The sequence below is a fragment of the Caloenas nicobarica genome, chromosome 1, assembly GCF_036013445.1.
Source record: "Caloenas nicobarica isolate bCalNic1 chromosome 1, bCalNic1.hap1, whole genome shotgun sequence".
NCBI classification, from domain to species: domain Eukaryota; kingdom Metazoa; phylum Chordata; class Aves; order Columbiformes; family Columbidae; genus Caloenas; species Caloenas nicobarica.
In genome coordinates, this window is record NC_088245.1 from 201178956 (window position 1) to 201194598 (window position 15643).

At 39.0% G+C, this 15643-nt stretch overlaps 1 protein-coding gene across 1 annotated transcript in view; it reads right to left on the reverse strand.

Annotated features, from left to right (window-relative positions):
• Positions 1-1461: 1461 nt before the first annotated feature.
• ARHGAP42 (Rho GTPase activating protein 42) overlaps positions 1462-15643 on the reverse strand; it is a 155906-nt gene continuing 141724 nt past the window's right edge. Inside the window, exons 20-24 of the mRNA XM_065638471.1 lie at positions 13967-14347; positions 11090-11246; positions 9920-9982; positions 3244-3323; positions 1462-2979 (exon numbers count right to left, since the gene is read on the reverse strand). Coding sequence (XP_065494543.1) covers positions 2891-2979; positions 3244-3323; positions 9920-9982; positions 11090-11246; positions 13967-14347 — 770 coding nt within the window. The 3' untranslated portion in view covers positions 1462-2890. The remainder of the gene's footprint in view (positions 2980-3243; positions 3324-9919; positions 9983-11089; positions 11247-13966; positions 14348-15643) is intronic.

Below are 15643 nucleotides of genomic sequence, written 5' to 3' on the forward strand. Positions count from 1 at the left end.
AATATGAAAAACCTTGCTCATCGTGCTTAACTGTAATTAAGAATGAGCATAACCTTTTCTGGATGTAAATGCTGTTTTAAAACTAAGCTACTTTAAAATTATTTGTGACCATCATGGCTGGTTCAGAAGAAGGGCCTGAGAAAGTGCAGAGTCTCACAGAGGAAAATACAGATTTGTTTTGTGAGCAGAAGGATGAAGGAGATCCAGTTTCTTATCGAGCTGTCTTCTGCAATTCAGTTTTGTGTCTAATGTGAGATGAATGAAGGGGAACAGACAAAACACCACAGGGATTCCTCCAGGTCTTTCTACAACCTTTCCCTCAGCACTCACAGGCTCTACTTAATCTGTAACTGAACTTTGCAGTTTTACAAAATTTTTAATGAATTTAGCATCTTTGAGTCCTCTAGCTTGCACTCAGATCAGCTGGTTGCAAAATACAATATTGGAGAACACCCAGACATACCCAGGCTGTAAGATCACCTATGGTCAGCTTTCCCCTCGCCCCGCTTCTTTTTAAATCAGGCTAAAAACAAAGCAAATAAGAGTGTGTGCTATTTCACCATTCCTCAAGAATTTCACAACAATTAAATTGCTCTGAAGAGGTGTAAGAGGTCATCAAAGGATGTTCAACACGGGTCAGTTTGCCACTGACCCCGGTGAAATACACAGAAGTTGGGATTTTTCCCCGGACTGCTGCACTTCTCTGCCCGGGTGAGACACGTGCTGGGGCTCCAGCTCTCGGCTCTGCCTCCCTCCCTGCGCTGCTGGGAAGGTCACCAGAGCTTTGGACAGCCTGCCATCTCTGGATTGTGCAATACAGCAAAAACACAACCAAACCCATGTTGATCTTCTCAGGGCAATGGCAGTTTCAGGCGTAGCTTACACTCAGAAATTTTGGCTTGTCTTAAACATAAGAAAGGCTCAATCTGGTGAGAAAAGACCTTCATTTCCTTCCACACCTGCTCTGGGGAAATGAGATGAGCACACACACGTCTGCCTTCACTGCCTGACGATGTCCGGCACTGCCCTTCATCACAATGCGCTGAACACGGTCTGGTCTTAAGGAGAAGTCAAATGTGATTTGGGAATTAAACTGTTCAGAATGAAGAAAGAACCCAGAGCAGTCAGTCGCCAATTCAAGGGGTCTGTCCTCAACCTCCTGCCCTCTGAAAAGGCAGATCACTTTTGGGAGGATGCTCTTTCAGCCTCTCTCTTTCCCTGATTGCCCCTTGATACTTAATTAGCAAGGCGAGGGATCCTGCAGGCTTTCGCCACCAGCCTGAATTCAACACAGAATTGCTCTGCAGACATCATGCTCTACATGCAAGTAAAGAAGGTTCTGATGTGCTGCTTTATGCTGGCAATAAATCTTATTTTCTAAGTAAAAGAAGAAAAAGGCTATGGAAGGAAAAAAGAAGCAATTAAAAGATTACTGATTTTTTTAATCCTAACAGAAGTTCTTCCTAAAACTTTCTGGAAGTAGTGTACAACTTTGAAATCAATGGAAAATTGATATATTGATTTCTGTTACTGAAGAAAGAACTAAGCCTTGACAGGTCTATGAAACAGTGAATTCTTTCTGTAGCACTAATGCCAGAGAATTACTAATATGGAGCTTAAATATCTTGTTTTTCAGTCGGGCATGGTAACTAGCCAAGCAAGCAGTGCATGTTTTCCCTCGAAGTGTGCAAGGAAGATGCTCAGATCTAAAAAGCTGCTTATGGTTTTGGAGAGTTTTTTGTTGTTGTTGTTATTGTTGTTGCTGGTGGGTTTTTTTCAGTCCTACCAGGAGCGATCAATGGGTCTTTACAAAACCTTTGGAAAGTAAGGCTTTTTTATTCTGTGGAATGGGAGAAATCTTTGTCAAATAGTTTAGCAGAAGCCAGGAGCAATAATACTAAACACTTTATTGCTACATGGAGCTTTCAGCATCCATAGCTTATAAAATTAGCTACTTCACAGGCCATTTGTCTTACTTGTAATGGAAAAAGTTTGAAAAGGACTTGGTTACAATTTATCTCAGGTTTCAAAACAGACTGCTGTTTTTCACTGCTCACTTCACGTGACTACCAGTCATTCCAGATTCTGCATCTCCTTGTTTTCCACAGCTGTTGTTCTGAGATACACTGAGAATCTCTTCCCGATGATGGGTATCACAGAAATAAAGGTTGTTAGTATTATCTATACTGATATAGAGAGGAGGAAATAAATCTAAGAAGTATTTGAATGAAACATTTGTTAAACATATCACATTTTGAATGAGCACTTACTGCTCAGGCAGTGTATAAACTGATTTCATTATCAGTTGCATAAGTCCTACAACACATTTTAATCTCAAAGAATAACAGAAGTTCCAACTTCTGATTTATGGAAAACTCATTTCATATTTGAAATGATTAGGACTAATTTTACAATCAAGTTTTCTATGGGAGCATTCAGATCACAATAGAAGCATTAGTTACATTGTGGAAAAAAATACAATTTTCCATATTAAATACTATAGATTGCAAGAAACATCATAGAGTGCATTGCCTCTAAATTTCACACTTCTGTGAGCAACATCCCAGGACCTGAAGGTCTGCAGCTAAATGGCAACTTTTTTGATTTTTATTGCTCTAGTGTTCCTTACCCATAAAAGAAGAACAGAACAACCTTTTGCAAACAATGGAAGTTATTTAAACAGAGTACCGTCTTCAGTACAGAAACTGTTAACTGTTTCATTACATTCTGTTCCGTTGAGCGGGAGCCGTGTAACCTGCGGCTGCAGTATCTGAAGGAAATCTACCGCTCAGCTAACGGGCTGATCCCATATCTGTGTCAGATAAAAATCATAGTGCTTATTACTTGTTACCATGGATACCATGAAGATATTGCTGTCCACTAAAGAATACTAGAGAAAGACAACATAATTCTCAGGAACGAGTCCTGTTTTGCCTTCATAAGTTGCTTTTAACCAGCCTGGTTCCACTGATGGATACACTGCAAAAAAAAAAAAAAAGAGCCAGACAAACAAAACATATTTACAATAAATTAACATCGTTAAAAGATCCTATATATGGTTAATAGATTTATTTAGACAGTATTGATTCAAGAGCAATGGAAAAATCAGGGCAAAACTGAGATTTGAAAATGGAATTATGCTCTCTTCACCTTGTGGATAATCAGCTCAGTAATATATATATGTGTATATATGCACACATATATTCTATATAAAAATGTAAAAAGATAATGTAAAACTCTTACCATTGGAAAATATTGCCCCTTGTGGGAAAGACAGCTCATGACTGTGCTCGGCCTTACAGGAATACATGGCTTTTGCTTGCCTGAAATAAAAAAATACAGGCGTGCAATAAATAACAAGGAAAAACACATAAAGAAATGAAATTAAAACCTGGGAAGTGTAGGAATAATCAGTTGCACACACACAAGATGGTAATGACTAGTTACACAGCAGGTCAGAGGAGTGTTATTACAGCAGATAATAACTCCAAGCTTACTGGAGTTAACAAGCATGTTATTGCAGAAAAGAGACCAACATCCTACTTAGACATTGAAACAGGAACATGATTTAAAACTCTAAAAATCCTTCTTTCATTCTCATTGAAGTTGTCATTCAAATGATTACTGAACCAGAGCATATTGCTTGAAGCGACTGATGGATGGCCTGGAGACAAATCAAAAGTGATCACTAAAGGTCTAAAAATATGACTTGTGAGTTAAATTGGGTGTCTGGGGTGGGCTTCAACTTCACCCACCTAAAATTAGATGTCTATAAGTAACCTCTATGCCACTTCCACTGACCATTCCAGCCTGGCTTCTGCTATGATTGACGCCTACTTGAGAGTGCAACAAATGGCTCTCGCCATTCTCAACAATCAGAGTGCAACAAATGGCTCTTTGCTGCAGGCAGCGGAACCTTCAATGAAATATTTCCTTAAATAATACCTGACATGAAGACACCTACAGGTAGACAGCTCAACTAAGTTTATGTCTCTTAATCTGTAGCTGGAAAACCCCACTATCAGTTAGAATAGTGAAGCACTGGAACTGCCAAGAATCCCGAACTGAAGAATTCTCACTGCTAAAAAATTAATTTAAAAAAAGCCCACAAAACAATTTAAAAAAAGCCACTTCACAGGTATCTGTAAAAGAACTACAGTTAGATATATAATGATTATATCCCAGACGAGGAGGACAGATTAGGTGAGCTCTCGATATGGCTTCCAGCACTCTGATTCTGCAAAATACAAAATGAGGAACTGAACATGGAGATGGAAATTAGGAGTTCTCTCCAGACTCCTGTGCTTTATCTAATACCTTTCCTTCAATTTATACAGGCAAAGCACCAGTTTTTATGAATTTAAAACTTATTGGAAACCCACATTATAACAAGTGAAGACGAACTTGATTATTTCGCCTTTGTATGATGTGATGGGGCATTACTGACTCAGCTTTCCTTCCAGTCAGCATTTATCTCAATGACCCAGTATGTGACCTATGGTGAAATTTAAAATTTCTAGCATACTTTTTGAGAGGGTGTATATGCAAGTGACATGTAATCTATTTTGTCTTTCCTCCCAAACCAGTGAGATAACAGAGTCATAAATTAGATTAATAATAGAGCCACATCATAAGCATTAGCTTAAGAGGTCTACTTGATGTTGTGTACTGTCAATGGGGTTGTGGCACTTCGCCTTTGGAGCTCCACATCCCCCTGGTGAGGTTAATCAGGGACAGAATTCCAAAAGGGAGCAGTGAGCATCCCTCTGCCCTGGCCTCACACCCTGGTGCCAGTCAGTACTATCACCCATTGTTCATCTCAGTCTCTAAAAGAGTATGAGTGGAGGGACATAATCCCAAGTTTGTACGTGTAAGCTTTCCAGAAACGATTTCTCCCTCTAAAGACAAAGTTCCGAAGCTGATTTATGACTAATCAAGTGACGTGTTTTGCCTTCATCTTAAGTGAACAACTGACTCATCAAGAGTTCGACTCTCAGGCTGAGATTCCCAGAGGAGGTCAAGAATTTTGAGCTGTGTCCTTGATATCCAAGGGCACCTTATCTTCAGGATGCTGAAAACATTTCCAACTCTCAGTACCATCATTCTGGATTCATCCCCACTGCTGACTAGAACAACATGAGCACCAGACCCCTGTTTGTCTACTTCGCTTCAATGTTAGCTTGTTTTCTGGCTGGCGCAGACTGCTTTGTTTAGCATTTTTCCAAGACAACTCCCTGGTGCCAAGTGTTATGAAGAACTTGCCCTCCACAGTCAACAAGACAGGTGTGAAGTTTCATTATGCCACATAATGCATACAAATGTATACATAATAATCTACAAAATATATACTAAAATATACAGAGGGAGATTAGATGACTTTACCGAAGGTTACATATAAACTAGAACTGCATTCTTTACTCTCAAGATCCTTTTTCATCAAAGTCAATACAACAAAGAGCACTACAGATGTTCTAATTATACTGACCCAGATCAGTAACAGTCTTACAAAACAGCTTTTTCCTGTGTGGCATAATCATGGATTTTACACATATAAAAGAGGAGATTAACTGTTAATAATTATTATAGTTGCAATTAATATAGGATATTTTGTAATTCATTTACTAAAGCACAGGGATGATTTTGAATCTGATTTTACTAAGTGGCGTGACTACCAAGCCAGTTTCCCATGTTAAGCATGGGACACCTGAGAAATACTGTGATAAAAGACATTTAAGACAACAATAAACCAGAACAGCAATACTCAAATGCGAGGTAGAATTATTTAAGTTATTCTTGAATGTTGGTTTTTAGTGCCCTTAGAAAAAAATTAAGAAAAATAAATGCCATTTTCTCCTATATTCTCTTACGTCTACTAAATTTTTCTGTTTTCAGCTTGTATTTTTACATGATCCAAGTATGTTTACCTTAAAAATAAATAGAAGATATGAAAACATGGGCTCTGACTTGCTCAATTCTGGCAAGAGAAAACTTCCCAACATTTGACATTTAGACAGACACACAAACACAGGGTACAAAGACATCGGTTTCTCAGAAGCTCATGAATTACAGGATTCTCCCCATCACCTGTCTCCTGACACAGAGTAATTACATCTCAATGTTATCTACAAACTGTGTGTGATGGTATAATGAGAGACAGATTCTACGAATATTTACTCGTCATTCTGGAGCAATTTTCAAGCCTCTGGTTATGGCCTCCACACTTTGATTACTTAGGTTCTCATATTAGTTATTTCTCACTTCAACCTATCCAGCTAGGAGCGTTAGCAATGAAAAGGGCTTCCAGGTTCTTGGGCTTTTTTTTGGTGTGTGCAATTATGAAAGTGGACATTTTTACTTACGGTGTTTGCAAAAAAGCATGTGATAACATCACCATAATCTATTACAGTTCTCTTAGGGTGATGCTAATAATCTGAGAAGAGAGTGATTTATGTTGTTTAGTGCACAGAAAAATAAAACTTCAGAAAATGGTACCCCTATTTCCTAGAAATTTCTTTTTTCCATGACTTTACTGGATAGACTCCAGATGAGAAAAAAAAAAACAAAAACAAAAAGCATTTTCTCTTTTCCTACTTTTTATTACATCTCTTTTCAGCCCATAACAATAAACTTACACTAGCAGTCAAAGGATCAGCACTCATCAGATCATAAACTATTTTTCTTGACAACATGCAGTCAACAACACCTGAGGCCCCTTTCATAATAGTAGTAATAATAATAATAGTTATAAATAAGCTTTAAAACTATGCTCCTGCCCTAATGAGTTTTCAGTCTAGCAAGACAAACACAAAATCCAGGAGAGGAACGAATTAGGGAAAACACATGAATCTCTCTCAGATGACTCATTTGTTGATATTATCCTAGAGGGAGAAGAAAGGTTTGTAGACTCCTGGAGGTGGCAGACTTACAGCCAAGCTGGACTGAGTAGAAAACACTTGGCTAGGCTGGGCAAGGCATTCCAGGTGTTTAAAGGAATGCAAAATATAGCATGAAAACAAAACCAGAAGAATGACTGGGAAAGGATACTTAACCAGATGGCTGGGAGGGGAGCATGGGTCTACAGGGCTTCAGACTGTCAGCCTGCTCCTACTGAAGTCCCAGCCCAGCACCCAGAGACCCCGACACTGAGCCAGAACTGTTTGCTGTCACCAGCTCCTCCTTCTAGGAATTATTTTCTAACGAAAAGCCTTATTCTTATGATGCAGTTTTTCACTTTATGTGAGAAATTCATTGGTGTTCTGTGTAGCTCTAAATCGTAGTCAAGAAGACAAAGTCAGGGATTACATGTTCAAGCATTTTTGCACAGAAGCTGCAGTAAGAGACCTCAGGCCTTACTAAGGCTGTTGGGTAACTGCAATATTTGTGAAAGTAGTAAGAAAACTCACTTCTTTCAAGTGCATACTAGGTTAGCAATAGGGATCGGTCTCAGTGTACACAGTAGCTTAATACCACCGTCTGGAAGACGGATGATTAATAAACTTGAAGTCAGTAGGGAAGAAATGGGATGTCTGAGAAGTCAAAGTAATTACGGAATTGGAAAAAGAGAGCACAGGCTGGACAGGGCATAAGATTTTGGTCTTCCCTGTATAATCCTAAAACATGTACCGTGGCCTTTCATTCTCTTTCTGTCTAAAAGAAATCTGTTCAAACTGGTAGCACTATGGGGGTATGTACTCATGTGTACAACGAGAGAAAGCAGCCAGGTCAAATAATGTCCCAGCATTAAATAAAGATGGGGGACACACACTCGTAATAGAGATATTGCATTATACAAAGTCAGAAAGCAGGGTTGCAAAGACTACTTGGAGAAGGAGTTAAGGAAGACCAGGCCACTGTGGTGGTAAAGCACTGAGTACAAAATTATCTGCTGAAATATAGATGAGAATGTGAGACTGCAAAGCCATATAGGTACTTCTGGTCCGCCTGCTGTACAAATGACCACAACTGGCAACAGGTGCTTCAAATAAGAATGAAGCTACTTAGATACTATAATGCATAGGTAAGCAGTAGCTTAAAAGCTCAGAACTAGTTATTTCTAGCAGGGTAAATTACCCCTGCACACAGTTCAACACTGTCTTGATTTGAGCATTTCTGGTATCAAACCAGACACCTTAAAAATAGTTTCTCTGTCTTCCACTCTGTTCTGTATATTAGACAGCAGAGTTATGAACTCACAAGGCCTTTCTACTGGGCAGATCACGGTGTAATTACGATGATTTCTACATACTTCAGAGCAAAAAAAGACTATCCAAAGGTTTTAAATCAGCCTTCATGTTCATAAGATGCACGAGAGGTAAACAAAAGCTGGCTCTGAATTGTAAAATCTTACTTAGACTTGAGCAGCACTATAAGAACAGTTGAGCTACTTCTTATTTCTTCCTCATTTTGCCTGCTGACCTCTCGTTTTCCATTCTCCTCATTACTGTTGCTCTTCTGCTTTCTCAGGAAGGCTGAAGTAGAGGAGCTATTAAGGCTTTCAGCATTTTTGGCTTTGTTATCTGCTGTCCATATCCATTATCTAACTGCTACATTTTTCCTTTGACACATTTTTGCTTCTTACATGCTTTTTATATACAGATAGAGGTGGCACAGGCTCTGAGGGAACAACAGGGGAGAGTTTACAAGAAGGGAGCAATACGAAATAAGAGAAGGAACAGCAGTGGAGGTGAAATGATGTAGAACTGCTAAAGCAGTCATCGCTCCCAGCTTAGGGCACCGGCTTAAGAACATTCCAGTCTCTTCATTTATACTTTTCTTCCTTAAATTAATGTCCTGCTGTTTCCATCTCCCTTTCCCCCCGCCACCCTCTTTTTTTGCCACCTTACAATTCATGCAATATAAAAAACAAGAACAGCCTTGATTCACGTAAACTGCCTCTCTCAAACAAAATCAGTGGGCCTGTGCAGGTTGAGCTTTCTCTTCCTCATCCCTGCTAGATTCGTCAGAGAGGACACTCACATTCCACTGCCCCACATCTCAGCACATGTTGACATCTTCGTTTACAGCTGTGTTACTTTAGACTACTACTTTCGGATTTGTGGATTAACATTTTACTTTATTTTTTTTTTTTATCTATGGCTTGACATTTCCAGTAAGCTTGACAGTTCCTGGTATCAATGAGTAAAGTGATGGACGAAAAGATATGTTCTGTTTCAAAGAACTTGAAATGCAGAGACCGTGAAAAGAGAGACGAACTTTTTCGCACTTCCATTTATTTGACTATCTGCCTTAGCCTACTAATTGTAGGCTGTTTAGTATGCATGGAAGATAATGTTTCCTCAACAAACACTCCTCAACACATCCTAACTTAATGTAAGAAATAATCAAATCCACCAAATCCATGCATGCAAATGTAAAGAAAATGTAAATCATTCCTTCTGCACACTACTGAGAAGAAAGGGCAACAGTTTCTTCAGACAGATACTGAGGCGGGGAAGGAGTGATGGCAAAGACGGGAATCCTGATCAACTTAATCCTGAACTTTCTAAAGCAGCTGTTACTCAGGACTTGCCTACATGAGCAAACTACCATAAACTAGCATGTTTGCAACTCTGCTGAATGCATGTATATACAGACAGCTGTATGGAATAAATACAGCACCCTCATCCTAATTTAAATCCTGTTAATTTACTCTTGTAGCTCTGTCTTTAAGCAGATCACTAACCTGAGCATCTCTCACTGCAATTCCCCCAGGTGACAGACTAGCTAGACAGGCTGGTATTCTCTATTAGATTTATTTTCTTCTGGAGAAAGGGTGAGTTTAATAAACGACAAAAATTTTGCATGCCACATGATGCTGTTCAAAAGACACAGAACAAAGCTCCAACACTCCTATTTCAGTCTTTGAAGCCAGCAAAACAGAAGAGATTTTACAAACTATTAAGTACTATGAAACACTTACCGTCCTGAAGAAACTTGTTTAAGTGAACCAGCACTTTCAAACAACTGGGCTCTTGCAGCCACTCTGAAAATAAAGCATCACATTCCTTTATACTTTGCCCATTAATAAAACACACAGACTAACTTCACTTGTAATCATCTAAAGTCATGGACACATTTAAAAAAATAATTTTAATTACTCACTTAGAGAAATAGAGGAAATTCAAAAGTTGAATTCAAGTCCCTATTCAGCAGAATTCTTGAGGGCATAACCTAACTGGGGCCTGACATCTACATGCTCTAGTGCCTTATTGAATCATCAAGGGAAATCTCAACACCCCATATTTAAAATTATACTCATGGATGGCAAATACATATATTGGAAGTGTTTTTACTGCCAGTCTGTCACTATCAGGCTGGAACTCTGGGCTGTGCAAGATTCTCTGTTTAGGACACTGCAGTCTGTGAAATGACTACGGTGATCCCTTCCAGTTTAAAAAGTGGAGAGGCTGAATGGAGTCCTGCATTATTTGGAGAACTTCTTGGTATTCTGTAGATCTTTACATCACTTGTTCATGGGGACAGAGAAATGCTGGGTCAAAGTCAGGACTACAGCAAACATCTTCTGACTCTTTAAGTTTGTGCTAAAAGCACTGAGAAACATTGCTACACCAAATCTTAACAAGCTCATTTTTACTTAGGATTATCCTCTTCTCAACATAAAAAACCTCAACAGTCACAAGAACCAAAGGTATCAACTATTTCACATGCATCAACCAAAGAAATTTCAGAGCAAAAGTTTTTTTTTTGATCTCACACAAGTAAGATCTAATGATCTTTTGACACAACTGCATGGACAGTAAGTAGAGTTTATGCTCCTTGAACCCTCAAATTCCAGAAGAACCAGAGATAATAATTCTAACCACTTTCCAAAGATACATTTCCTCAATACAGACCCTATCTGTAGCTTCATGAAATCAATGGGAGTCTTTCAACTGACTTCAACAGACTTTGTGCCGTGTCTCCTTTGTTTACAATTTTAATGAAGCTAGATAAATAATTCACAAATACAGAAATATTCAAATAAAGTATTCACGGATACTTTTTCAGCTACTTGTGTAGCTCCCTGGGATCAGTTTATAGTAGACAATACTATAACACCACAAATCTCCAAAGATCCTTGATGACTTACACAGATCCGGGTCTTTGATAGCCATTACTTGATGCGGTATCTAACCTTAATCTCCTGCACATTTTGGGAGGCAAATCGGGGTTTGGTGGAGCCTTTGGTGTATCTTTGGTATCTGCTGAAGATAAGCTCTGTATAGATCCACTGCAGCTTTTGTTACCTACAGAAAACAACCACATTGTAGGGAATATTAAAGCTAATTTGAAGTTTCACAACATGTATAACATGCAAAGCAAAGTGGTGGTGGGGTTTTTCGTTGTTTTTGGTGTGGGTTTTATTTTGTTGTTGTTGCTGGGATTCTTTTGTTTGTTTTGTTTTGCTTTAGAGAAGAAAAATACATAAAGTACTTACTAAGACACAGAAGAAACAGCTTTTCATGGAGAAAGTCAGGAGAAAAGAACCAACAGCAAGAATGAAGAAATTACATTAAATAGTTGAAGGCTAAAAAATTACATTGCACTTAAATGGCTAGATGGTACATGCTTTAAAAAGTGACAATAAACCCAACATTTATAAAATAGTACACTGCACAGAATTGTAGAAAAAAAATTCATGTTGGAAGGGATCTCAGGAAGTCATCTAGTCTAAACTCCTGCTTAAAGCAGCATCCACTATGAAATCAGACCACGTAATTTGTAAGAATTAATATTTCAGTATCCACAGGAGCTTCAAGCAGTTTAAAAACAAATACGTAGTAATTAATGATTATGAGGTGCCTAAAACAATTACTACTGTAACTTGATAAAACAAGTCCTGTTGGAGAGGGGCCAGAGGAGCCACAGAGATGATCAGAGGCTGGAACAGCTCTGCTGGGAGGACAGGCTGAGAGAGCTGGGGTTGTTCAGCCTGGAGAACAGAAGGCTCTGGGGAGACCCTATTGCAGCCCTTCAGTACTTAAAAGGGGCCTGTAAAAAAGATGGGGACAGACTTGTTAGCAGGGCCTGTGGTGACAGGACAAGAGCCAATGGTTTTAAACTAAAGGAGGGGAGATTCAGACTAGACATGAGGAAGAAATTTCTTACAATAAGGGTGGTAAAATACTGGCCCAGGTTTCCCAGAGAGGTGGTGGATGCCCCATCCCTGGAGATATTCGAGGTCAGGCCGGACAGGGCTCTGAGCAACCTGATCTGGGTGAAGATGTCCCTGCTCATGGCAGGGGGCTGGACTACAGGAGCTTTGGAGGTCCCTTCCAACCCAAACTGTTCTATGATTCTATGATAAATCTATAGCTGTACAGACTGTACTGCACACACAAAAAGTCCTTCTACTGAATACAAGGCATGGCCACGTGTCCTGTAAGCTGACCAATCTGTGGACTACTGCCTTGTTTGCATATACATTCTGTGAGACAAGAACTGCATCTACTTCTGTGTTTCTTTATTCCCAAGAACAACAGATGCTTAATAATGCTCCCAAAGCTGTCATAATAAAAAGAGATTCCAAAATATAAAACCAATTCCTATATTACTACTACTGTTATTCTATAGTATTATCCTACATTATGATTTTTTGTTAATGATAATTATTATTCTACATTATTAATACTGTTAGTATAACACTAATTCATACCTAGAAGTCAGGAAAAAGCTTGTACACTCCATGGCACACAGAGGGGAGAGAACTTTCTTAAACTTTTAATATGTGGTTTTGCACATAACCACATATTTACCCTACCTGCACTTGTATTACTCATTGACAGCTCAGTGGCAAACTCGGCACTAGCACTCAGTCCACTGGAGCTCATTGTTTCAGTGCTGCCTGATAATCTTCATAATCCAAAACACTGAAAATATCCTGATTTCAACAAGGTGTTTCTTTTAAAGTAATTGCCACATAGCTGTCAATATAGTGCAATATCACCTCTTGTACTCACAGGAGTACAGCAAGGGTTCACAGGCATTCCAGCTAATTCAACAGAACTGTCTAAATTAAGAAACCATATTTTTAAGCTTCTCTGTCTCGTGGGGAACCTTGTCTACTGGTTTATTTGGAGCACAGGCTCAAGTTTAGGTGCTCAGAGAGTGTTTTTCGAAGCAGCATCCTCCTTTGACTGAACAGGAAGATTTACATCCTAATTTGTGCAGTTAAATTGAATTCCTAAGGTTGGATTTGTAAACTTGTGGTTGTTCTTGCACATCATATCCATATACAGGACCATTCAGCCATAACCTTGTGTTCAAGCTAATCTATTTGCTGCACTGGATTACAAACCATGCAAGTAGAGAAGAATGAAGCAGTCATTCCCTCAGCAGGTTTTCAGATATACATTTCATGCCAGGGATTACCTTCTTATCCCATCTGTCCAGTCCTATCTCAACTAATGGCATGGACTGTAAAATCCATAACTAAAAAAAAAACCAAACCCAAACACACTAAAAACCCCACACCTTTCCTTCAATCTCCTATTTCAATCTATTTGAAGAGATGCAGTGGTCAAAAAAAAAAAAAAAGGCAGGCACCACATCGACAAGGAGTGAAAAAACTGTTACTTACTAGATATGTTAAGCCTAGTGCTTTTTAAATTTAAATGCTACATTTGATCAGTATCAATCATGTTACAACATGTCATTCCTTTCACACAGTGGTAAACCATACCTGCCAACTCTTATAAATCAGCAATCTCCTGACAAGTCAGTGGTCTAGGTGAGGCGCAGCAAGATAGAGCACTCGAAATTCTAGAAACGTGTTTATGTTTTAAGCTGTGTGAACTGCACAGGTAACAATCAACAGAAATATGTCAGAAGCAGTTTGAAAACTGAAAGAACATGCCACAAAAATTGAAAAATAAATATCAATACATATTGTTAGCTTTCAGATGCAGCTCTTGTTTTCTGATACCTCACAGTAAACACCGGTGTCCTAAAAGACCCTGGGCATTACCTTCAGCTGATGGAGTTGACCTGAGGGAAGATGCTGAAGACCTTTTCAGCCCAGACAGACTGTAAGAACTCTTTTTGGTCAGGTCTGTTGGTGGTGAGGCATTCTCTGGCCCAGTGACAGAAGCTACACTTTGGCAGTCTGACTCCACATCTGTTCTGGTTGCATCCTCCTTTGATGAGGATTCTGGACTCGTAGTCCAGAGGCCTGAACTCTTCTGGCCGTTAGAAGAAGCGGGAGAGGCAATCCACGGAATCCCTCCCGATTTCTCCCGGGGCTGCGAGGGCGTGCACTTGGCGGTGCTGTTCTGCTCGGAGGAGTGAGAAGAGAGAGACTCGATGCTGCCCATGGGAGTGCTGTCTGGGCTGCTGCTGTATGAGTCACCTAGGGAGGAGTGAGGGGAGGGGAAGAATGGGAAACAAAAAAAAGAATTACATTTTATAATCGTATGCATTTTCCTCATGCCACATCTATTCCCTTGTACCTTACCTGTCATCAAATTCATTAATCTGTGGTTTCAGAGGCAGTGATTCTTAAGACAAAATGTCTATTTAGTTACTCTAAGTTTCACACATATTCCTATCTTTAACCTGGAAGAGCTGCATTTTGTGGATATTTCTTTAGAGTTGTTGGACATAATGGGCTTCAGGGTAAACTATTTTGCATAAAAGTTTACATTTTCAAAGAACTGCTTGCAGTATAAATATCCTTAGGAAAAACAACAGTTACAATATCTTTGTGGTGAGCCTCTTGCTGGATTTCCGTGGTAAGGCAAATGTCATACTTGTCACATTTACATTCTTAAATGTAGGATTGTATAGCCTGCAGGCACAAGAATTAAATTTTACTTTGGCTACTAAGCTGCTGAGGATCTCTGCAGTCTCAGACTAGTCCATAAGTCTGTCTATAGATATCCTACTTTCTGAATTGTCACACCTGTTATAAAACACCTATCCTGCAGAAGGACAACAACTCATTCCTTACAACTTCAATATTTGATGAATGTCTTTAATTCGACATGATACAGCTGCTTTTGCCTCCACATGTTTCAATATCCTTGGCAACGAGTGACCGCAACTACACACAATACTACAGATAAGGTCTTTGCTGCAATTTCAATACTTCTCAATGGTATAGCCAGTAAGTAAAAAAGTGATGGCCCACTAGATGAAAATGAATGAAGTGAAACTTTATAATAGTCACATTTACATAAAAATGAATAAGCATTCTAAGCAGCAACTAATTACACACGTAACTCCCTGCTGTTAAACAGTAAGCCATATGATAAGTATACCATTTCTCCCCCAAATATTAGTTTGTTTCTACTCCAGAAAAACTAAACATTTCAGTGGTTTTGGCAAATCTAGAAAGTGGCTCACTTTGAACCAATTACCACAGCTTCATGAATGTGAAAAAAGCCAAGTAATGGTTTTGATCTCCTGACCTTGACTAAAATACATTTATTACAGGAGAAAAGATCCTATTTACAGTTTCCCAACCTTAATAATCATCTTACAAGCAAATGAGGTGAACTTCATGTAATAAACTCCTCAGAGTCTCAAAGTAGACTACATTTAGATTAGAATATAAAGTTCACTATAAAAGATTTAGGAACATGGTATGCAATGCAAGACTTGCCTAAAACCAAACATCCTTCCTTGCCTGAGAGAAGCACGGAAT